The 26,607-nt window shown below is 37.9% G+C and overlaps 1 protein-coding gene across 1 annotated transcript in view; it reads left to right on the top strand.

Moving 5' to 3' along the window:
• The window catches only part of LOC126252970 (pyridine nucleotide-disulfide oxidoreductase domain-containing protein 2-like), a 169,989-nt gene extending 160,454 nt beyond the window's left edge, over positions 1-9,535 (top strand). Inside the window, exon 11 of the mRNA XM_049953991.1 lies at positions 9,042-9,535. Coding sequence (XP_049809948.1) covers positions 9,042-9,251 — 210 coding nt within the window. The 3' untranslated portion in view covers positions 9,252-9,535. The remainder of the gene's footprint in view (positions 1-9,041) is intronic.
• Positions 9,536-26,607: the final 17,072 nt, after the last annotated feature.

The following is a 26,607-nucleotide window of genomic DNA, read 5'->3' as shown; positions in this document are numbered from 1 at the left end:
CTCAGAGACTGGTCTAGAAAAAATTGGAAATGAAATTCGTTGTCAAAAGATGGAGACAGCTTTTAGACTTACAAAAGACATCTACAACAAAAAATGTCTCTCGAGGTACTCTAAATTGAGACATTGCAACACGGTCATAAAACCAGAGTGCCTTTATGGGGCTGAAACGCTAATTTTAAACAGAAAAAAGGACATTCAAGAAATCCAAAAAAGAGAAAGAAAAGTAATCAGAAAAATTCTAGGTCCAAAATATACTGAAGAAGGAACATACAGGCTAAGAGCAAATAGTGAAATTCAACAATACACCAGCATATATTCAGATATGAAAAAACGCAGATTAAAATTTTATGGGCATATTAAAAGAATGGATGCTACCAGACTAACTAAACAAGTAGTGGAATTCTACGAAAATCGAAGTAAAGCTAAATTTGAGACAATAAAATGGATTGCTGCTATAAAAGAGGACATGAAAGAGGCAGATATAAAACAAGATGAAATTCAAGACAGAAAATTATTTAGGCAAAAAATTCATGACTGGGTAGTTGGTCAAGCTGAAAAACCAAAGAAAACTGGAACCACATGGTCTGATGAAAGGAAAAGAGCTCATTCCGAGAGAATGAAAACAATTTGGGCAGAGAGAAAGTCTAAAAGAAAATAACTGAATGCCCCGTGATTGTACTTCGCGTGGTCCAGTAGGGCCCAAACGTGAATAATAATAATAAAGTACATAATAATAATAATAATAATAATAATTTTAACATGTGGGCACCTTCTGCACATTCATAATCGAGTTACAACACAACCTTAATGTTATTACAGTGGCTTCACCTTATTTAGGCAGTGGACAGAAAATATCTCTCAATATGTAAAACAAGTAATTGAAAGTTCACATTGGCACAATACATAACCAGAGTACAAATTACTGACTTGAAGAAAAAGCTCATAAAAGTTAATACCAGTCACTAGTTCAGTTTAATATATTAGGTAAGTCACATGGATATACTGAGTGTGTGAATACAGATGTATTTGTCCATAGATGTTACCCCTAAGATTTTCGAACTCAGACTTTCAAAGAGATGTTAGCAAGTTAGAAGCAGGAGTCAGACTCATTACATAGATTTTACTTGTGTATCACTAAGGTTTCTGGGGCCAGACATTCGCACTGATGTTAGCATGTTAAGACTTATACATAGATGTTACTCATATATCAACTATCCCAGAACTGCAAGTTTTCTGGTGGTGTTTGCCTATAAAGACTGACATATGAATATTTTAGTATTTCTGAAACTACTTAGGGTTTGAAAAAATGCTAGGTTAGATTTTACCGGTTGGCTGAGCTGTATTTTCCAACAAATAATTTGGTTTGTAGAATACGTAGTTGTTAGTAAAGTTAATGTGAATTCTCTAATTACAAGTACAACAGCCATACTTATAATTATTAACAATAATTTAGGCAAGTTCTTAAATAATGGCTTAATTAATTACTGGAGGGTGTTATTCGGTCAAGGAAAATTAGAGCAACAAAAGTATAATGGTAGATGCAAGATTTTAACAAGTACAGTGGCTAAACTTACAATAGAAATTTTGGGTGTGTTCAGACTTTAATATTAGTTATCTGGTAAATTAATTGAAATACTGTAAATTTTGGATGCTTGTATTTCTAATGAGCAGGGTCAATATTTCTCAGATTAAGTATTAGCTCAGTCCATATCCCCTATTACATGCTATAGTAATAATTTCAGTTACCAATTACTTTTAATTAACATTAGCAAAAATAAATGGACTATTGGGATCTGCACATTGAAAACTGTAGTTTGCATAATAAACCTACATGAAGCACAGTCTGACTAATATTTTGAAAGATTCAGGTGTCTGTTATACAAGGTGAACAGTAACAAAACCAAAAAACTGCAGGGACGGATTCCTGACTGAAAATGGAGGAAAAACGTCCTGTGAACAAGTGTCCGGAAATGCATTGTTGCCACAGTAGATGGCTGATAATGACAGTTCCTCTGATCACATCATGTTTTCCTGGAGTGTTTCAGGCTGTTTGACTGACCCAATATACTGTAAGCAGTGGAATGGTTGAGTCTTCATGTTGGGAACAAGCCTAGGTAATGTCTGTGTACGACCAAGCATATGGAAACAGTTGAAAGGCAGCACAGCTATACCAAAACAAGTACCCTCACAGACACCAACTACATCACACAACATTTCAAGCCAGTGATAAGGATAGTAGTGGTTGTCATGCAGGATGCACATAATCGTACACCATGTTGGTGGGCCAGTTGCCTGGAGCTTGTACTAGAGTTCGTATAAATATCCTGCAGAACTTGGTCCTCCAGATCTAGTGTATGCACAGTCTACCACCCCCCTGCATGTTTGTCTGCCTGAAAGGACCAATGATCATGCAAATGCCCAAAAAGGAGTTGAAATGTTGTGTGAAGTGGTTGATGTCTGTGAGGGTACTTGTTGTGGTATACCTGTGCTGCCTCTTGACCATTTCCATCTGCTTAGCCATACTCAAAAACCATCTTAGCTTGTTCTCAGCATGAATACTGGACCATTCTACTGCTTACAGTATGCTGCGTCAATTACACACTCTGCAACATACAAGGAACACACTTCATTTGGTCAGAGGAACTGTCATTCATCAGTGCCATCTACAGTGACAACAATGCATTTCAAGACATGTTTATAGGACCTTTCCTCCTCCATTTCCAGTCACGAACCCATCCATGCAGTTTGTCAATACATTCAGATGAAACAATGAAGAAAGTTAATGAAAAATTAAATACCTAACAAACAAAATACTTCATCAGTACAACAAAAAACCAGCCAAAGTTGCAAATTTCACGTTTTTTATTCACTCAGTGACTAGTTTCAGGCCAGGACCCATTTTCAAATAATCGTAACATAGTCAAAAATGGTCTTTCTGAAAATGCAAAACTCATGTCAAAAATGTGCAACTGAGCAGTTACAGGGCTTACAGATAATTATAGCATCCTGGAAGTTCAAAAATATTTCATAGTAAACTGACTGTAATTCCTATCAAGAGTATAAATTATTATAGCAGCTATACCCATCTTGGACATACTACCATTAGAATTTGCAAGATTGAGGATGAGTGAACGCTTTAGAATTTAACAGAAAATTATTGCAAACTCTTATTTTTTGCTTGGGTGGTGCAGTGGTTGGGAAGGGAGTAAGACATGTTATTCAAATCTGTATATTGAGCAAGCAGTAAAGGAAACAAAAGAAAAGTTCGGAGTAGGTATTAAAATCCATGGAGAAGAAATAAAAACTTTGAGGTTTGCCAATGACATTGTAATTCTGTCAGAGACAGCAAAGGACTTGGAAGAGCAGTTGAACGGAATGGACAGTGAATTGAAAGGAGGGTATAAGATGAACATCAACAAAAGCAAAACGAGGATAATGGAATGTAGTCGAATTAAGTCGGGTGATGCTGAGGGAATTAGATTAGGAAATAATGATACTCCCTAAAGTAGTAAAGGAGTTTTGCTATTTAGGGAGCAAAATAACGAATGATGATCGAAGTAGAGAGGATATAAAATGTAGACTGGCAATGGCAAGGAAAGTGTTTCTGAAGAAGAGAAATTTGTTAACATCGAGTATAGATTTAAGAGTCAGGAAGTCGATTCTGAAAGTATTTGTATGGAGTGTAACCATGTATGGAAGTGAAACGTGGACGATAAATAGTTTAGACAAGAATAGAATAGAAGTTTTCGAAATGTGGTGCTACAGAAGAATGCTGAAGATTAGATGGATGGATCACATAACTAATGAGGAGGTATTGAACAGAATTGGGGAGAAGAGAAGTTTGTGGCACAACTTGATTAGAAGAAGGGATCGGTTGGTAAGACATGTTCTGATGCATCGAGGGATCACCAATTTAGTATTGGAGGGCAGCGTGGAGGGTAAAAATCGAAGAGGGAAACCAAGAGATGAATACACTAAGCAGGTTCAGAAGGATGTAGGCTCAGTAGGTACTGGGAGATGAAGAAGCTTGCACAGGATAGAGTAGCATGGAGAGCTGCATCAAACCAGTCTCAGGACTGAAGACCACAACAACAACAACAACAACAACATTTTTTGCTTAGTTGACATTGTTACTTATGAAATACACCCTGAAAATATTTTACTCTTTTTTTTTTCAAAGTTACTTTTATTATTAAAGTCCACAGTGACATACAAACACTAACGCATGTCGTGGATATAGTACCAACAAAAGTCACTAGATCATAGGCTCATCAAAAAATTGAACAGAACTTGAGATTTTCTAAACTGTGACATAAACTACTCAAAATTTTGAGCCATGCTCAAACACAGCCCTACTTGACACAGTGAAAATTGAGCTGAAACTTTAGAAAATGAATTTTCCAAAAACACAATGAGATACTTATCGCAAAATGCAAAAATACATGGCACAACTAGTTGTATTTTCATACAGGGAAAATAAAAGTTTGTGAAAATTAGTTATTACTAAATATTTGGTTTGAATTGGTGTATGTTTGCAAAAGTCAGAGTCCCAGACTCTCATTTTTATGAATGCCAAAGGTGGGGATGTATTCATTTGTCACATTCCATTGACACTCAGTGATTGAAATATGCCCTTTGATTTAAAGTGATTGCAGTTTCCCATGTGGCTTGCAATTGCTATGAGTATCAATAAGGCACACGATCAATCACTTTGTGTTGAGGATATTAAACATCCCGAGCACAGCTGGGTATTGCAGCTAGCTAAATATAAAAATATGTTGTTTTCCTTAAGCCATTATGGTTCATTATTTTCATGTCATAATAAATATAGAATTTAAATAAAACTATAGAAAGTTACTAGACCTTACAATTACTAGATCTTACAATTACTAGACTTCTACACTACACCCTCAGCTACCAGCTTCTTTGTTAGTATGACAGAAATGTTTTGTTCTTTAACAGCACTCAGAACCATTATAATCTTCAAAAGCAACTTCCTTTATGTATTTTTGAGAATTACTTTGTACTGCTTTAGGAAAATGAAGTCCAGGTACTCTCCTTCAAATCCTGTAAGTAGGAAATTGAAGACAGCCAGTCTGTACAGCCTCCATGTTAGGCCAAAAATATTGAGGTAGAAGCTAAAATCTTCACGTTACTGTAATTCATGAAGTAGCAATGATCCATCACTGCTGATCTGTCAGGTTGTAGCAAGGGAGTGTACCATTAATATTCTGATTTGATACATATCTCATGAACAGTTCATATTAATTCTCAATGAAAATGTGTGTTCTGTTACTTGGGCTCCAGCTGCATAAAATTAAGATGGAGTCCACACATAGGTAAACTAATCAAGAAAGTCAGTGCAGAATGTTTCGCTCTTAGAAGAATCTCTTAGTGTGTTGCCCTAAAGAAAAGTTTTATTTTCACTCTCCACCATCTCAAGGAATTATTGGCCATGTCATTACCTACTTTACACATTATTTTTATTGCTGGCTTTCACGGCATAAATGGCTTTATTGACTTCAATAAAATCATTTACGCAGTGGACACCAGCAGTAACAATATTGTGCAAAGTAAATGACCACACATTGTCAACACTTCTTCGCAGATCGTGGAATTCTTCTGCTCATTTTCCAGTAAATTTACTTCTTAGTAATTTTCATTTCTGATGACAGAAATCAGTTCCATCTGAATTGTGATCTACACAATCATAAAGCAAGACACAAAAATAATATCAATGTAGAATTTGTCTCCCTGTCTAAAGATATATGTGCAGACACATCTGATGTAAATGTATTCATCAAGCTCCCTTCAAATAGAAAGCAATAATCTGAGAGTCCTCGCAGAATACTTAAAACATGCAACATTAGCTACTCCTCCTACAAATTATCTGATTATCAGATTCAAGGACTGAAAATTACTTTTAGCTACATGGGACATAGCAGTGTCCACTGTAAAGATTTGTGCGTTGCCTCTATTGTTACAGCTGTAGGTAACAAAGTTATTTAAAAATAATGATGTATGCAAGCAAATATTAAGCTAAAATTAGAAGATGCTCATCAGCTATGTAATATAACTTAAAAAGCTGCAGTTTCTTCAAAAGTAGCGATTTTCCTACAAATTAGTTACATTACATTTAGCTGGCATAACCACAAATAGTACTAGGCAGTATATGTTTACAGTTATTACTCTGTACTGATTAAGTTTCCACAATTTGTTTTTTTATTAGTGGTTGTATATCTCGATTTGTTTCTCATACTGCGTGAGGTGGTGCAGTGTTTAGCATAGTGGAGTCACATTTGGGAGGATGGTGGTTCAAATCCCTAATCTGGCATCTAGATTTAGGTTTCCCTTAATTTTCCTCAATCACTTCAGGCAGATGCCAGGATGGTCCCTTCGAAAGGGCATGGTTGATTTCTTTCTCCATTCATTCATTCATTCATTCATTCATTCATTCTCAACAGAATATTCATCTCTAATCTTTCTTCCTTCACTCATTTCTCACCCATGAATGTTCCCCTTCTTGATAGAATCTACAATCAATGAATGAATGAACATATTTTTGTGTTCTTTCTTGAATTCAATGACTGGATGCATAGAAAAATAAATAAAAACTATAATAAAAACTATCCAAAATGCCTTTGGAAAACTACATAGAATTTTCGAAATGAAGTTTGCAGTGTGTCTGAAAAGTACAGTCTGAGATCAGTGAGCATTACCAGTTCTGACTTGTGGCAGTGAAACATGGATTTTCAACGTGAAAACCACTTAACAACTGAGGGTTGCTCATTGGCTACTGGAGAGATGCATATTAAGATTTAGTAAGACACACAGAAAAGTAAATAAATGGGTTAGGGAACAGACTGGAGTGGATGATGTGACTATGATATATGGACCAAAAATATTTTCTTGCTGGATTCCAAGAGATAAGAAAAATCAATACAATGACAGATCAGTCTGTTCATTCAAAATTCACTTAAAATTTCACCAGTATTCTCATAAACATTTAGTGCTGAAATGCATTCCTTTATTAGAAATTCTACTAACAGAGCTAATATATAAGGAGCATTCAAAAAGAAAGAAGCCAAGGTATGGAATCTGCAAACCAGTGACAGGAGGGTAATATCGTGGTGTGTGTAATGAGGTGTGGTTCTGACCAGAGAGTGGAAGTTCACAGGCCATCACTAGAGGGCACGTGTACATGTCACATGGCTATACAGAGCTAGCAGCAGCATGCATCAATCATCCAACCCTGCCAGTCGCATTGCAAACAGTGACATGGAGGTGTCAAAAGAAAAGCAAAAAGGTGTTCTTCATTTTCTGACAGCGGAAGGAGTAGGAAGAATGGACATTCATCGACAAATGTCACAAGTGTACAGTGAACATTGGATGTCCCTTGCAAGGGTCAAGGCACGACACAAGCACTTCACGGAAGGGCGAGTGTCGTTAGCCAATGATGCACAGTCTGAAGCACCACACTACATTACTGATGACATCATCCAGCTGGTGGATGCACTCATTACCCAGGACTGCCAAGTGACAGTGAAAGCCATGGCCACCATGGTCAGATTGAGTGTGGAAGTGTTCACACCATCATGAAGGAACGACTGCACATGCGCAAAGTGTGTGCCCAATGGGTGCCCCACAGTCTTCAACCACACCAGGAAGCATGTTGAATGGCCCACTGGCTTGCTCATCTGCAGTGCTATGCTCAGGAAGGGAATGCATTCCTGGCACAAGTGGTGGCTGGAGATGAGTCATGGTGTCGTCACTTCATACCAGAATTAAAATGACAAAGTCTCCAGCGGAAGCATCCAGGGCCACCACCACCAAAAAAAGCCAAGGCCATCCACATGAGTGCAGGAAAGGTTATGCTGACATTCTTCTTTGACCTAGATGGCCCCCTATTGATTCACTTCCTGTGGCACAGGACAACAGTGAATGCCCAGCATTACTCGCAAACCTTGACCACCATTCGCCAAGCGACCAAATCAAAATGACCAGGCAATCTCACCTGCGGGGCCATTCTGCTTCATGACAATGCAAAGCCTCATACGGCTAACACAGCTGTGGCACTCCTGCAGAAATTCAAATGGGAGGTTCTCCATACAGTCTGAACATTTCCACCTGTGTTTACACCATTTTTGGTCCCCTTAAAGAGGCTCTGACAGGCAAACAATTCACCTCAGATGACGACATCCAGCTGTATGTGCGGAACTGGTCAACATCGCAGCCCCGGGAATTTTATGAGACAGCTATTCACCGCCTTGTGTCAAAGTGGGACAGATGTCTCAACAGCCAGGGTCAATACTTCTAACGTATAGGTACTGGTTTCTGTAATTATGCCTCCAGCTCATTTCTTTTTGAATGCCCCTTATAACATTCAGAAATAAAATTATATAATCTATGAAATAAACCACTCATTACTTTTATGTTAACCATATTGCCATTGACAAGAACATAATTAATGTGCTGATTAGATAATTATATGACTTTATTGGAAAAGTCTTGACATGTGATAAGAACACAGTATATAGAGCAGATTAAATTATATGAATAAGAAGTAGCACATTAAGTAATGCAAAACACTCAACTCTAGAAATAAATCTATTTTTAAATATTTATATCTCCTGTAATGCAGGCGCCACTGGTGATGGTCATGCAATCGATTCTAGTCTAGCAATAATAAATAAAACAATGGAAACTCTGGTAGGAATACCTCAGGCCAAGATGTTGGATTTGGCAGTCATGAGTGCATGAGGTGTGCTTGCTTGTGTGTATGAATGGTGTGTGTCTCTCTTTTACTGATGAATACTGCGGCCGAAAGCCTTATGTAATTGTCTTTTAATTGTTCCTGTCTACAACATAATGTGTCTTCTTTATGGTAAGGAGCAATCTGTCTTTTCCTAGATTGCAAATAATAAATAAAAGGAATCACCATTGGGCAGCTTAGGTAAAATAACATATTTCTATTTTTTTCCTGTTCTCTGTTTTTTTAAACAAATATGATAAAAAACAACCAATGCTTATTTATCTTTCAGAATATCTTCCACGGGGCATTATCACCAGATCAGTTACTGCTAGGGAGACCAGCCCCCGGAGGAGGTGGACCCTCTGCGCCAGCAGCACCTTTCACTCCTGTGCCACGCTTGCTGCTCTGTGGCAGTGGATCCCACCCAGGAGGAGGCGTAATGGGGGCTGCAGGGCTCATCGCAGCCCGCAGTGCTATTCGTCTTCTGAAAAAGTCTTAAACTGATGGATTAAAAGATTTTACAGCTTTTCTGTTGTCATACATGTGGGTCTTGCTTACAGTCAGATACAATGTTGTGTGGCAGACAAGAACTGAAATACACTGTACATCTGAGACCATAGAGCTTGAAAACAACTTTTAAATGCTAAGTTGCTAAATCTAGTTCCTCTTAATACCTAGTGTTTCTTGAAGGCTATTTATTTAATGAAAAGCTGAAGACTGAACCTCTATATTGTGTAGAAAATACATTCATTATGCAAAATACATCTGTGTGCAAAACTTTACATATAATGTTATCTTAGGAAAGAAATAACAGAGTTTCAACTTCTTCCACCTTCATATTTCCAATTTCCCAATAGTGCTAGATCATTCAGTGAATTTGTGTGTGGAAGCTTAACAATACCTTCACAAACCATATTATTTCCTAGCAAGTGAAACAAAAACTATTCAAAACTGCCATCCCAATGATAATTAATTCCTCTTATTGTCTATGATTGTATGTTTTCTTTGAAAGTTCATTCTGGTTAAAATCGCTGCACGTGTGATAATGCTCAGAATGCTCAGAAAAAAAGAAAAAAAAAACAAAGGAAACTTATTAACAAGTTTCAAAGGCAAGAGTGCTCTACCAATAAATGACTGTCAATTTGTGAATCATTTTGCCAGCATACAGTAAATCACCACGTGAAAACAAATTATAATTCAAGGTATTGTAATGCTCACTCTAGGACCAACAACATTTATTGAACACAAATAAACATTCAGTAACAACAAATTAAAATCACTACTACTACTGCTGGTGCTACTACTTACTACTACTACTACTACTACTACTACTCTGTATGTATATGCATTGAAATTATACTATTACATAAAGTTCCACTTACAACTTGTGATGGTGGAAGTGACACACTCATCAGCTGAAGCACTGAGCAACAGTGGTGACTGTGATTCACTTGTGGAGGGGAAGTTGGATAACTGCAACTTGGAGTGCATCCACTGGCAGGTGGCCTTGTATTAGCTCATTGTGGATGTTCAGATGACAGGACTGCATTAGTGTTGGTTTTCCCACAGCAGGCACACATGAGACAACGTTATGCCTATCAGTACATCTGCATCTTCCACTTGCAGATCTGCTGGAGTTACTAAATCACCCCAGCCCCACCCCAAACCCCCTTGAACTGGCATGTAGGACCATTACCTACCCAGCCTGTGCAGGGAAGGTGGAGCACCTTGCAAGGATCTGGAGTCTTCTAGGAGTCAGGTAGGTCCTGGACAAGTCCTTCAGCTCTTGGGAAGGAAGAGACAAACCATCATCCTCTGTGACCCAGGAGTAGAGAGACCTACAATGTGTTTGCAATGGTGGTGAATGTGGACTCCCCAATGAGGATGGCCACAAAATATGCCCCTGATAGACTGATTTTAGAAACATATTTTTGGCCTGAAGATTTCGAAACAAAAGTTCATCTGGATGATGCAGTGGATAAGAATCAGTGTTCTTTTCAGCATTAATGGTTTGCTAAAAGCCTTCACTTGACCAAAGAGAGCTCCCAAGCTTCCTAACCACCACTAACCAGGTTAAATAAATCAACCAATACATAAGAAACAGTGAAGCCCACTGACTGCAGTAAAGTGGGCAACGTAACTACTTGTTGTTTTAGCCTGTCTAATCCAATCTTAAACTCAACCTTAATGGCCAACAGAATCGGTCGGGCCTTGCAAAATATTAGACTTACTGATGACTATGACAAAGCAGACCTAAAACTGAGCTGCCTCCCCCAAATATGATTCAAACAGCATCACATACGAAGTGTATCAATGGCTGCACAGGGTACTAACAAGCCAATATAGTACACTTCATGATGTAATGAAATTCTAAAGGCTGAACACACATGACCAAAAATGTACTTGGCCAAAGGATCAATCACAATAAAAAGTGACAGTATTGAAGACACATGATAATAAGTCACCATCAACTGCACACCACCTAAGAATGGCTTCTCATGGTGGCTGTTCACCCACAGTTTTGATTATACCCGGCTTAACAAGGGCGTGCCCATCCTAAAGTACACAGACTGGTTAATGACTGAATAGAAAAATCACTGGAATGTCTTGTCCTGTTGAAGGTAACAACATTATACGATGTGCCAGCACATGGTTACTGCCTGAATTTTATTAATTTGAATTGGCTTGGGTCACTGCTTGGCATCACTTTTGAACCAAGTAATATAACAATGGATTCATAGACTGCAAAAAGGCCCATTGATGTTCTGGACATTTGCCTGAAAGTGAAGTTATAGGCATTATTGATTTACTTCTTGAGCTTCATTGAATGACTGGCACCTGCAACTGCTGCAACATTGAACTAAAGTGCTCAACCAGTTTCCAGCGTTGATTCATATGGTCCTGCCAAAGCTCAAGAAATTTTTCATGTATGGTAGCACTTGCCAAGCTAATACTGGAATCTTCTCATTGCCAATACAGTAACCCTCACTCTAAGGCAAACAACATTTACTGAGCACAAATAAACATTCTGTAACAACAAATTAAAAGTGTCTTCTTCTTCTTCTTCCTCTCCGTGGATGGATCACTTAGGACCACAGGTAATCAAAATTTGTTGGCCTTCCTTTTCGCCCAGTATTCTTTCATACGCAATGAATGGACTATCTTTCATTGCATAGACCATGTATGTCGGTTAGTTTTTCTGTCTTCTTCCTCAAAACCCCATGTGTTTGTGATTTTTCTGATTTCATTTCTGTCATGTAGATTTGGAGACCCTAATTCTCTCAGGTCTTTTTCCGTCTGTTTGTACCAGTTCAGTCTTGTAGTGTTCTTTAAAAATGTATGGATTTTGTGCATTAACCTGTTTGAGTCCATTCTTTCTAAATGCCCCATGAATTGGATTCTTCTCATGCACATTGTGTCTGTTATTTTGGAGATATTTTTATATATTTCTGTAGAGGGTTTTGGATAACGCAAACCATCTTTAGTTCTTGGTCCTAGGATTTTCCTCATTCTTTTACATTCTTTCACTTCCAATTCCCCTTTAAGTGTTCTGTGTTGAAGATTTGGTGTCTCAGATGCGTAGAGAGCTTCGGGTTTAATTACTGTTGTGTAATGTCGTATTTTGCAGTTCCACGAGAGACTCTTTTTGTTGTAAACGTTTTTTGTTAACTGAAACGCCGTCTCCATTTTCTGGACTCTTTATCTGACAGATTTCTTTTCTTTTCAATTTTCCGCAATCCATACACCAAAATATTTAAATTCTTTTACTCAAGAGATGTAGTTATTACCAATTTTGAGATCATAAGGTGCCTCTTTGATGTCAGTCATAAATTTTGTTTTTTCAAATGAAATTTCTAATCCTGCCTGCTCTTGTATAATTCTAGCTGTTTCTGTGCATCAGTAATGTCTTGGGCAATCATTGCCATGTCATCAGCAAATGCTAAACAGTCTAATTCTATGCCCTTACGTTTTGGTCCCAGTCTGTGTGCTGGTGCACCTGATTTTCTCCATTCTCGGACAACTTTTTCAAGAGCACAATTGAAGAGCACTGGGGACAGTTCATCCCCTTATCATACTCCTGTGTCTATTTCAAATTCTGTACTCAATTCTCCCATAAATTTTACTTTGAATCTGGTCTCTGTAAGTGTTTCTTTTATGATGTTTGTTGTCTTTTGATCTAGTCCAAATTCTGCTAACACTTCAAAAAGGGATTCTCCATCTATACTGTCGTATAATGTCTATTATTCCACAAAACCAAATAATAATAGTTCTTTATGGAAATTAATATATGTAATAGTTCCTGATTGAAATTGACACAAGTCCAAGCACTACCACGTCCACTACTTCATAACCATAAGACTGAAATTATATTAATAAACAAAGTTCTGCTTATTTCTTGTGGTAACGGAAACCCCATATTCAGCATCCAGATCACTGTTTTGCACAAGCCTAAATTGGTCCAGGTAAACATCAACAGCAACCGTAGTTGACCCCTAGAAGCAAAGTTGGATATAACAAGTGGGAGTGAGTCTGCTATTGGGCAGCTTTATACAGGGTGAGTCACCTAACATTACTGCTGGATATATTTCATAAACCACATCAAATACTGATGAATCAATTCCACAGACCGAACGTGAGGAGAGGGGCTATTGTAATACAAACCATAAAAAAATGCACGGAAGTATGTTTTTTAACACAAACCTACGTTTTTTTAAATGGGACCCCATTAGTTTTGTTAGCACATCTGAACATATAAACAAATACGTAATCAGTGTCATTTGTTGCATTGTAAAATGTTAATTACATCAGGAGATATTGTAACCCAAAGTTGACGCTTGAGTACCACTCCTCCGCTGTTCGATCGTGTGTATCGGATAGCACCGAATTACGTAGGGATCCAAAGGGAACGGTGATGGACCTTAGGTACAGAAGAGACTGGAACAGCACATTACGTCCACATGCTAACACCTTTTTATTGGTCTTTTTCACTGACGCACATGTACATTACCATGAGGGGTGAGGTACAACTTCCGACGGGCGTTTCATAGGACGTGGAGGATGCATAAATTGGCCAGCCCGTTCTCCTGATCTTACACCTCTGGACTTCTTTCTGTGGGGTATGTTAAAGGAGAATGTGTACCGTGATGTGCCTACAACCCCAGAGGATATGAAACAACGTATTGTGGCAGCCTGAGGCGACATTACACCAGATGTACTGCAGCGTGTACGACATTCATTACGCCAGAGATTGCAGTTGTGTGCAGCAAATGATGGCCACCACATTGAACATCTATTGGCCTGACATGTCGGGACACACTCTATTCCACTCCGTAATTGAAAACGGAAACCACGTGTGTACGTGTACCTCACCCCTCATGGTAATGTACATGTGCGTCAGTGAAAAAGACCAATAAAAAGGTGTTAGCATGTGGACGTAATGTGCTGTTCCAGTCTCTTCTGTACCTAAGGTCCATCACCATTCCCTTTGGGTCCCTACGTAATTCGGTGCTCTCCGATACACACAATCGAACAGCGGAGGAGTGGTACTCAAGTGTCAACTTTAGGTTACAATATCTTCGGATGTAATTAACATTTTACAATGCAACAAATGGCGCTGATTACGTATTTGTTTATATGTTCAGATGTGCTAGCAAAACTAACAGGGTTCCATTTAAAAAAACGTAGGTTTGTGTTAAAAAACATACTTCCGTGCATTTTTTTATGGTTTGTATTAACCAATTACACTAGCCCCTCTCCTCACGTTTGGTCTGTGGAATCGATTCGTCAGTATTTGATGTGGTTAACGAAATATATCCAGCAGTAACGTTAGGTGACTCACCCTGTATTACGTTGGAGCATTAGTTCATAGCATTTTCCATAAGTTTAATAAACACAACAGATACACATGACAGAGACTTTAGTCATCAATAATATATTCTCCTTCACTATTTACAACAGTTTGCCAATGCTGGGATAACTTTTCAATGCAGTGATTGTAGAAATCACATGGTTTTTAGGTGAAGAACTCGTCGAGCCATGTTCAGAATGCATTTTCATCTGGAAAGGTAGTTCCTTGAAGGTTATTCCACAGTGGAAAAAGTGAAAATCTGAGGGTGCAAGGTCAGTTGAATATGTAGGGTGTGAAACGACTTCCCAACCCAACTCCTGTATAGTGTTTTTTGTCAGTCTAGCAGAATGCAGGCGGGAGTTATCGTGGAGTAGCATCACTTCATGCAGTGTTCCTGGTCATTGTTTTTGGACTGCCTCTACATGACATCAGAGTTGTTGACAACAAATGTCAGCACTGATGGTTACACCTCAGGGAAGCAATTTATAGTACACCACACCATCGCTGTTCCATCAGATGCATAACATTTGTGGATTTTTGTGATTTTGGCTTAGAGCATGCAGTAACCATATACCCAATTTTTGAACCTTCCTCATTGCATGCAAATGTTGCATGACGGTGGAATGATCACAGTTCATCACATTTGCCATTTCTTGAGTACACTGATATGATCATTGTGGATTAATGAGTTCAAACAATCTTCATAAAACACTGAAAACTAATGTCAAAACAATCCTCCTTAAAATGAGAAAATAATTTTCTTTCCGTGCTCTGTCCAATGACATTATCACCACACACAGCGCAAATGTTTCTGGCTACCTCTGCAGCTGTCACCCTTCTGTTGAATTCAAACAGAAGAGTATGTCAGAAATGTTCCAATTTCTCCACTTGACACTCTATTTTCTAGCACTCGTAGCTCCACTCACTACCTCCAAATGACAAATGTAAACTCAAATAGCTACAGTGAACTACAAATAAAAAATGATGATAAGTTAACCCATAGCAACAGGAATACCAACACCCAAAATAAAAATGCTACCATCTTATGCACCAGCCTAATATTTGCTCACAATGGAATTTCACATGATTGGTCCACAATAATGTTAGTTCTCCCACTGAAGGTGCCCTCACCGAATATGGCCAATGTTAGTCATGTCATCTATATCTTTCATTTGCATTTCTGGCAGCGTTACCAAATAAGAGACATTCTGAAACTTTTGAGATGTAATGCAAATTCCTGTTTTTCTGAAAACTTATCCTGAAAGACTCCATAACATGATTCCCTGAGAAAGTCTTTTCTTAAATAATGCTTCACAGACAGGCAAGATACCTCCAAGACTCAAAATTACATTCGCAAAGTAATTGCCTCACTTTTAGGGAAGAAAAATAAATTATTGGGGTGGTAAGGAAATGTGGGCTGCGAGTCATGAGACTCCTCAAATGTGTTTTAGAAAGTCTGTGAGTGGTTTGTAGGTATGATGAAATGAGCTCCCACATGCTTTGATCTATGACTGCCTCTCCAAAATTGTTTCCTAAACCTAATCATGAATAACCTCATAAAAAAAAACCTGTAATTATTCTCCAGTCTCCTTCAAGTTTGATTATAGCAATGTGTCCTCCATTCTCATCAAAGAAAATGAACAAGATTATTTCAGCCACACTTGCTGCTTTTCTCTCACTTACTGATTGCCACTTCATCTTTGCTTCAAAAGTTACGATATGAAATATCATTACTAATTGACCTACATCAAATGCATTTAGCATCTACAGGGTGTTTCACAATTCATGTTACACACTTCTAGAGGTTGTAGAGGGGACGTAGTAGAACAAGTTTTACATGAGAACCGTTGTCCAGAAATGTCATCCAACAATGCTACAGTGCATCAAAGTTTTAGGTGCTGGCAGCTGTAAATGTATGTATATATAGGGTGATCCTGGTAAGGGTACCTATACAGGTAATGAATGAATCGAATGTTACAAGCAAAAATTGTTCCAATACCTCTGCAGTGGAATACATGTAGTGATATTGTTGTTGCGAAGATTGTACGGTAGGCAACTTTCAGAGTTGGTAGTATGGACCAAAACAACAAAAAATGTCAAGTAAATGTAGGCCATCAAATGCACACTGTAAGAGCTATGTGCACTTGTTCAATAGAGAAGATGTGTTTCGAAGATGAACAAATAATCATAGCTCCTCAGATATGTGTTTTAGAGCCCATGTTTACTGGACATCTTTTCCTTCTTTTGATTCATACTACCATCTCTGAAAGTTGTCTACCCTACGAACATAGCAACAACAGTACTAGTACATGTATTCCACTGTCAGAGGTATCAGAATGGTTTTCACTTATAACTTTCAACTCATTTGTTTCCAGGGGTTACCTCAAATTGATACATCCTACAAAGTTTGTAGCATCATAATGGAATCACCCTGCATTCATTTACAACTGCCAGTGCTATAACTTTGATGCTCTGTAGCATCACTGGGTAACATTTCCAGACATGGCTTCCAATGTAAAATTTGTATTAAGTCCTCTCTACAGCCTCTAGAAGTGTGTAACATGAATTGTGAGGCCACTGTATATATTGAAATGCATAAAATGCATTGAAATGCATAAAAGAAATTTAATTTCTTAATGAGAAGGGCACTAAGTGCCTGAAACCAGTTAAGAAATTAAATTTCTTTTATACAGCTGAGGATGGATAAAATATTAGATTTGGCATCTGTTTACTGAATCATAAACATTAATTAAATGTATTTAGCAATTGTTGACTGAACCATAAATACTAATCCATTTCCTGGATTAGATGGAATCTATATTATACTACACAACTGAAATGGTCACCAATTACATGTGCAGAGACAAGTTGCCTATCTAATGGCTTCCAGGGGCAAAAAATTACATTTTCACTGCTTTATATAATTACTGACCAAATTTAAAATGCTGATATAATCTATTCATTAGGGGATGTAATCTTATATCAAAGCATTAACACAATAAGCCAGTTATAAAGTTAGAAGCTGTGTATATGGCTTGATGCAGCATAACTCAGAACACACAAATTACTCAGACTATATTCACCTAGTATCTAAGAACAGGAGCACTTAGTAACTTCTAAAAACCATCACACATAATTTCAAACCTTTTCAAATCTTTCTCTGACTGACACCCTCCACAAAACAATGAAACGAAAAAGTTCATTGCTGACTACATGTTCACTGTTCATGCAGTGAAACTTCAGCATTGGACACAACATTTTAAGCTTTTACTTCTTTACTACAAACTATTTGCAACACATTTTGCATATAGTATCTACATGTACCACTGAATACGTCTGCAAAATTATATCATTTTATGATGCATATTTCAGAAGACATGATATCATGAATACTGAGGTGGATGAAAATCTAGCTTTTTAAATATAGGTTTGGGGGGCTACTGATATCAACTAATTGCAAACCTTCCAGAAATGAATATTGTCATGAGCTTTTAGATATGACCACCAATTGAATCTCAGAAGTACACACAAAACTAACTTTGCAGATCTTCTCTTTCATCATTTCAAAAAACAAAACATGTTTTCTTTTTTATCTGTCAGGATGGGTGCCTGGACCATCTTACATAAATTTCTCTTAGTTGCCAGTTCATCTAATTAATGAAAGACCACACTGACAGAAAGAGAATTGTCCAATATGAAATAATAAAATATTATTACCGCAAAACATACAGCTGTTGGCAGCTGAATACAAAGTGAGCAAGGCAATAGTCTTTCTCCCTTTAGTTCTAACATAATGAAAGTCGCAAAATAAATTTTTGTGGATGCTGCTACTCCATGTCTTCATATAAAATATAACATTGGACCAGAACCTAATAGTGATACAGATACAAATAAAGGGAAAAAATTCTTACCTATATTAATGGAAAATCATAAATACTGCAATCAGAATCTCACTTCAAATCTAGTACATCTAAAAACCTGTATACACTGCATCTAACCAAACTAATGGACTTTATGTTACTGCCTTTAATACTACTTCATAGCAAACTTGATAAGAAAATGTACACAGTAGCAAATCTGAAATCAAGTCATCAATGCGCGAAGCACACAAGAGGTTCACAATAAACAGTGAGGAAATCTAAAGCTGCCTGGAGAGCAAGTAACCTGACATAAGTAGTGAAAATGTAAAATGCATGGACCAAATCTTCTAACATATTAAAAGCATATTTTCCCCATTCCAATTAAAAATTGCTTATGATGATTTGGATACAAAAGTACGTAAAAATTTGCAAGTCGAGAAGTATACGTTTGTTTAAAAAAGGCTATGCAGATATCATTTGGTATTTCTGTGGATAAAAGGTAAGCTAGTTTCCTGTTCATGAGTAGGAGGCAGAGGCCTAATTTTTCAGACAGTGCAGAGAAAATATACGTCCATGAACTTGTATTTCCACTCACAGATACACCTGTGATGCGTTTCTGTGGTTGTTCTTATCAACAATGATAGTATTTAAGGTGGGAACTAGTGTAGGAACAGGGAAGTTAATTTTTGTGATGGTTTCCACTTTCGAACACTACAATTGATGGCTTCCCAACAGGGAAGTTCCCTCAATGTTTGTAATAAATATTGTATTTCCCTAGGATGTTGAGACATGATTAAAAAACAATTCAGACCTATGAGGTTGGTGGTAGGTCCATAAATTTTATTCTCACAAACATCTACTTTTCTCAAAACCTTGTTTCTGTGCTTTGGGCCCTTATAGTTCCCATTGCCTCATGTACAAAGTAAGGAACTCCATATGTCACAGGTGCCACAAAGGGGTTCACTGTTCTGCTGCATACAAAAGCCGTGTGTGAAGGCACTACAACCTATATGGAGATGGAAGAATGTGATTTAATTCTGTGTCTATGACTGGAATGAGAAGGGCACTAAAGAACTTGTGGTTTAGTGCCCTAAACACCTATAGTATAACATCACTGGAATGAGAAACACCTAATCCACGAGGCTGCTTTCATCACCTGCAATTTCTTGTTCAGCACCTTCAGTGACGTTTCCTCCCACTGTTGCATGGCTTTCTACTCAAAACATGGTAGACATTTACAGCCCTTCTAGAGCAGTGGTAGTCAAACTTTTTGCTCAAAAGCCAATACTGACATTTTGGAGTGGCACCTCTGGCCGCATTTGTACCAATCTTATCATTAATTGGTAACCTACATTAATTAGTATGTTATTAGTCCCCAATAGACTAGCTACAGTAAGGGTGTGATAAATTTGGGACCAGCACCCAAGTACTCATCTTTAAAAGTCGGCACCATTCAGAACCCCTTGTGCTGAGTGTTATCCATTTCACATTGCTGCCACCCTTGGCAACACCAAAGTCATGACACTGTCTGTCTGACTAACTGTTATTGTGTTGCCCGTGAGCCAGTGAGTAATAACAGTATCTGTATTTATATTTAAATGTATTATGCAATATGAGACATGATCACTTATGTTTACTAAATGTTTTGAATATTATTTTTCTTGTACTCAATGCATTGTATTACAACAGCTTTTATTCCTTACTATAAATATGTACCACACTTGAAGATGATCATCTCTATAATGCACATTCACAAATCCATGTTACTTCCATTTGTAACTTATAAGCAGCTCATTGGTACAAGTCGTGCACACCTTTAAGTGTTCAGTACTGGAAGACAAATGATAAAATATCCCCCTCTGTCACATGCTGCAAACCCACACTGACTGCACTACTTCTCTTGCTTAGAATAAACTCGCCGAATGAGCTCTTGATATTCACACAGATGCTTCTTTTTCCTCCAAAGTTCTCTTTAATTTTCCTATGGGTAGCTCCTACCTTTATCCTAGGCATACATACTTCTACAGATCTACATTTGTCCATACCTGCTTAGCCATTCTGCATTTTCTGTCACACTCATTCTTTAGACGTCTTTATTCCATTTTGTCAACTTCATTTCACACTTTCTTTCATCAATTAAAAGTCAATACTGTGTGTTAGCCAAAGATTTATACTGGACCTAGATTTTTTTTGCCTTTTTTATGCTCTACTGCCTTAACTATTTCTTTTCTCTGAGCTACCCATTCATCTTCTATTGTATTTCTCTCTCCTGCTTCAGTCATTCATTGCCTAATGTTTCCTTTGAAATGCTCAGTGTTATTCAATTCTTTTAACTTATCCTGGTCCCATCTCCTTAATTTCCTACCTTCCTGCAATTTATTCAGTTTTAGTCTGCAGTTCATAACCAATAAATTACAGTCATAGTCCACATCTGCCCCTGTAAATGTTTTGTGTTTAAAATCTGGTTTCAAATTCTCTGTCCTATCATTAAATCTTCTGGTATCTCCAGATCTCTTCCACAAATACAATCTTCTTTCATGACTGTGAAATATGAATTTATAAAAGAAAGATTTAAAAATCAAACTATCAGTGGTTTTGTTTCTAAAATTTGTCAAATCTAAAGCAATTATAGGCCTCCTACCAGATCAAGATAAAAATTCTAATATTAAGGGAAACAATATTAATTGCTATAACAGTTTTGGGAGGTAGCACTAAACAAGTCACAAAATCACTTGATACTCACAAACAAGTATTGACAAGTTACTCCATGGAACATGCAGGCTACGAATATTTGTGCAGATACCAAGAGTATGGGAATGTGTTTTATATTCTTTTGTGTGAGCTGGTGGTTCAATAGCTTCAGTGCAGAAACTGGGACTGGGTGTCATCCCAAATGCCCCTTTTCCCATCCTAATTCACTCACAGGGGACCATGTCCAATACTTTAGTGTATGATCATCTGCAGATAAATACTCTGTGCATTCATAGACAAGCTGGGACCATACAAAAGCTCAGTGACAAGATACAGTATTTGCCCCCCCCCCCCCCCCAAGACCCCCACCCCCGACACACACACACACAAAATTTACTTAGAGGTGAATACGACCTACAGATGAAGCCAACAATAAAAATTAAACCTGTATTTGAGCAACTATGAAATTATCATTTTGGTTGACAGCAATTTATGCTTGTAACTGAAGCAAATTTTTCTTCCTTGAAGCTGCTATTAGTCATGTACTGTCCTAAGTTTACGCAAAGGACTGGAGCATCTTGTAAATTGAAAAAGTTCATGGCATATCATTGGCTACGTTACCAATGACAGTGTTCTCTGTTATGGCTGCATTAGGTTTATCGACACAGTGAGCAATAGAAAATGAGAGAAAGAAACAGTTTTTTTAAAAAAAAATAAGGTTTCTGTTAACTGGAAAAAAAGCTATAGAAAATTTCAAAATACATGAGAAGAGCCTGTTTTACCTTGGGTCTGCCACAGTTACTCAGCATCATCTTTGATATCCACTGGGTGACCAGAAGGAACTAGAATTGCTTTACTAGTAATTATAAGTTCACTAAGGCTCCTGTAACAAACAGGAAATGGAAATGCACTCAGATGTCATGAAAAACTCACTGGAAATGTCATGACACTTCTCAGTCAACAGGAGAATGGTGCAACAGAACTGAAGATCTGGCTGAAGCACCGCGACACTTCATTAGCACTAGCAATGTAAAATGAAATATTGGAAATTACGGCTCACACTACACAAGGGCAGCCAATAAAACTTTCTCCATTTTATGGAATGGTGACAGACTCAATGACGGACATGGCCAGCCAGACAGTTCACCCTTTATGTGCAAGCTGTGTTGCCCATGAGATGAAATAAAAGGATGTTTTCTGGTTTGATAGTTTTCTGTCCTCTAAGGCATAAATGTGGCAATACATACATACATCCTTCTAAGACTTTCAACTGGAATTTAGTTTCTGTGCACCCGTCGTCTTGATGGTGCAGCTAATATGTACGAGCACAACAAGGGTGTGGAGGAAATCTTTTTCCAAGACCAGCCACTGCAATAATCACTGGCTGGCACTAAAGGAAATTTCAAGAAGCTATTACCAATTGTGCAATGTCTTGTTAACTGTGAAAAACATCTCAAATGTAATTCTGGAATCCACAAAAAGGAAAGGTGTGAATTCAGATATTGAGCTACCATACGGCATCAACAAGGCGAATCTAAACCCAAAAGTCAAATGGCTGACAACAACTTGTCTGATCCAATGAGCTGTGAGGGTAAAATCTGACACATTTCAGGGACAATTATGATGTGTCCAGAAAACAGTGACAGAAGTACTGCTCTCACAGTCCAAGCTGGCACTCAACATGCTAGCTGATGGGAGCAACAGTAAAGGATTCTGCTATTTACAGTTGCTCCCATCAGGCACCGCACTGAGTGTCGGCTGAAACTGTGTGGATAGTATCTAATGCACAGAGCTCACTTGGAGATGAAAGACAGTCAAGTCTTGTGGTGCTACATGAAGCAGGCTAAACTGTTTGAGACTATTTTTCATATGGCAGTCTATATTAAAGTATTTGGACTATGCAAAGCATTGGCCAAATTTCTAAATAATTCAGTCTTAATTCAGCTGAAAAGAAGTACCCTATAGACATTACAAAAGCAGTGCTTCCAAATCTTAGGACTGCAGAAGCATAAAATTTTATTCATGCCTGTCAATCCACAGATGTGAAGTATGTTTTAAGAATGGAAATAATCAGTCGTCAGCTGCACAAATTTTTACTAAATTTACTTCTTTATTAGTTTTGGCAAATTAATTTGGTGTCCTCAGAAGATCATACAATTAAGCTTACATCACCAAGCAATCATCAAGCAAACTCTGGATGGCAGAGTCCTACGAAAAGTGGGAATACAACAAGAATTTAGTGATTACCAGGGCTGGATCACAATTAACATCAGATTAATAAAAATAAGTGTACACTAATAAACCTTCAATAAATTTTACATAGTACTGTCAAGCACTTAAAAGGTAACATAAAAAATGCATAGATATAAAAAAAACACGAGACACATGATGTTTAGCACCAACGGACTGATGGTTTGACTCTAAAAGATTTCACTTACATAAGTAGCAATGAGTGCTAGTGTGCCTAAAAGCTTATGAAGACTAGGCACAATGAGGGCAGTCGTGTATGTAACATATGTCAAACAAAACTGAACATCAATCTTAAATAAATGAAACACCTTGAAACCTTATGCCACATGCTAATCAAGCATATAATTTTTTTACACAGAAATGACATAGCTTGTAAAAGAGGTTGAAGGATGAGTACAATGATCAGGTTTATTTAATAATCAGCTGATGATGGTGCTGCTAGCCAATGATGAAACAGTGCTACATTGAACTTCCCAGTATCTTGACGTAGAGGCATCTGTTGTTTGCTCATTTTTTCGTCAACTTTGTTATCTAGTCAAGATGTCTTAGTACTTTTTAATGTAATTTATTTTTTATACATTTTTTAAATATTTTTTTTTAACTGTGATGGCTAATCAGAGTCGCAGGCCACCTATTTGTATAATGATCTGTGTGCCTAATACATTTTCCTACGTTATGCCATTATCTGGCTAAGGTTTTGAGTCGCTAACACAGATGTGCTGTATTGTAGCTAGTATTTATAAGAGCTGTAGGCAGAGGTCCTAAACAGAAAGACAACTTGTAAATAAGCACTGGCACTTCACGCTCGACATCGAGTCAGATGTCTCAGCCATGGTGGGCCCACTTACTTGCATTGCTGAAGACTCATGTCCAGCAGCTGGCCTCTACATCAAGATATGGAACGTTCAATGTAAGCCTCTTCTCCATTGACCGATGGTGCCACCATTAGCTGATTATTAAAAAAAATCTGATCATTGTACCCATTCTTCAGCGCTTTTTACAAGCTATATCACTTTTGTCTACAAAAATTATACACTTGATTAGCACATGACATAAAGTCTTAATGGTGTTTCATTTCTTTAAGATTGATGTTCAGTTTCGTTTTCCTAATGGTATGGACACAAGCGCCATCATTGTACCTAGTCTTCATAAGCTTTTAGATGCACCAGCGCTCATTGCTTCTTATATGAGTGAAATCCAAGAGTTAAACTATCAGTCTGAGAGCTGGTTTCTCAGGATGGGGCAGGATAGGGTTATGATTGTGGACAGTGCCCTAATCAGTTCCTCTCGGTTGCACAACAAGTATGTACACTTTATTTAAAGAAATTAAAATTTTGAAACAATCTCTTAAAAAAAACACTTAACTGACTGTATGACGGCTGAAGGCCTTATCACAGAAAAAAATATTCCAACAATAACCTCAAACAACAAATGGCTGAAGGCCTGAATTAGAAGTCAGAAGAACAATTCCAAATAGCACATATTAAGCTAAATATTTTCTTTAAAAACAAACTGTGACACAGCTGAAGGTCTTATTATAATAGAAGTGAAATTATTACTCATCTGAAGGCCACAAACAATTTCAAATAACAAAACAGCAGAAGGCCTGACTTAGAAGTCAGGAAAACAATTCCAAATAGCACGCATCTGAACAAATACCTTGCCTTTAAAATAAGTTTGCTATAAAAATAGTTATTGTAACACGACTGAAGACCTCATTATGAAAGAAGTGAAATTATTGCTCGGCTGAAGGCCACAAACAATTTCAAATCACAAATGGCTGAAAGCCTGAATTATAAGTCCGAAGAACAATTGCAAATAGCACATATTAAGATAAATACTTAAGTTTTGAAACAAACTGTAACACAGTCGAAGGCCTTATTATAAAAGAAGTGAAATTATTACTCGGCTGAAGGCCACAAACAATTTCAAATAACACACAGCTGAAGACCTGAATTAGAAGCCAGGAAAACAATTCCAAACAGCACTTTTAAAATAAATCCCTTGCTTTTAAAACAAGTTTACTTAAAAAAAATAAAAAACACTTACTGTAACATGGCTGAAGGCCTTACCATGAAAGAAGTGAAATTATTGCTCCACTGAAGGCCACACCAACAATAATTACAAATATCCTTAAAACAAACATCACAATCTAAGGAATCAGGAGAAACGGTTCTCAGCAAGTGTTTCAAGGGTCGGCCTGGGAAGGTAACTCAAACATAAGGTAAGGTGAGACAGCCAGCCAAGAGTTGTACTCCCGTAACAGGATGGCAGCTCAAACTAGGAGCAGCTTAAGCGCCGACCGACCGACTAACCAATCCGCCTAACATCCGATCACCGGTACAACGATGGAATAGTTTTAGGCAAGGGAGCAGTGACAGACAGCACTACATCTTCAGAAAACACCCAAGGCTGAAGGAAACACTAGAACCAAGGTAGACCTCCCAAAAAAATATGTACAGTATAATACAAGAGGCTGTTGTACTACAATCCGTGTCGGACAGCATCAACATGATGAGGAAAGGTACATTGCCGGAAAACTACACTAACCTCCAGGGCAGGTAACTGGGGCGTTAGTGGCCACACGGCATAAAATATCACTGGTTGCACTTCACTAATAAGAATAACACTAAATTCAATGATGAATAACAAATAGAGAAAGATGGCTGCAATATTTCACAGCCTCGAAACACTTCACTCGTTGCCACCAGTTTCAGTGGCCGTGGGAGCAACAACCCGCTGACCAAAGGCGAGATCTCAGAATAGTCGGGGTTGCATTAGCAGTTAACTCTTCACTCAACTTAAATGTCCAGGGTTTGGTGGGCAATGAAGTCGACGCTCTTGCAGCTACCCCTCCTCGATCCAGCAGTGGCAGCATGCCACCAGCAGCCCTGGTTTGCCCCTGCGATGCACGGACCTGCTCGCTGCTGCGCCCCAACCTAACTGATGTCCGTTCACAACCCTCACCAAATCCAGTATGCAGACATCATTAAAATAACTGCTCATTCAAAACAACAAGATACACACGGATCTGGGAAAACAATTTCACCAACAACTCGCAATACCAAGACCAGTTATTGTGAAACAACATGGACAAATTATAAGTCAGCACAAACACAGAGAAGCCAGAAGCGGTCGGAAGACCAAATGCACGTCTCCGCTGTGATGACCGACTGAACAACTAACCAACGGTCATCCCCATTCAA

The sequence above is a fragment of the Schistocerca nitens genome, chromosome 4, assembly GCF_023898315.1.
Source record: "Schistocerca nitens isolate TAMUIC-IGC-003100 chromosome 4, iqSchNite1.1, whole genome shotgun sequence".
NCBI lineage: Eukaryota > Metazoa > Arthropoda > Insecta > Orthoptera > Acrididae > Schistocerca > Schistocerca nitens.
Note: the sequence above shows the minus strand (reverse complement) of the source record. Positions and strands in the feature narration are given on the sequence as shown.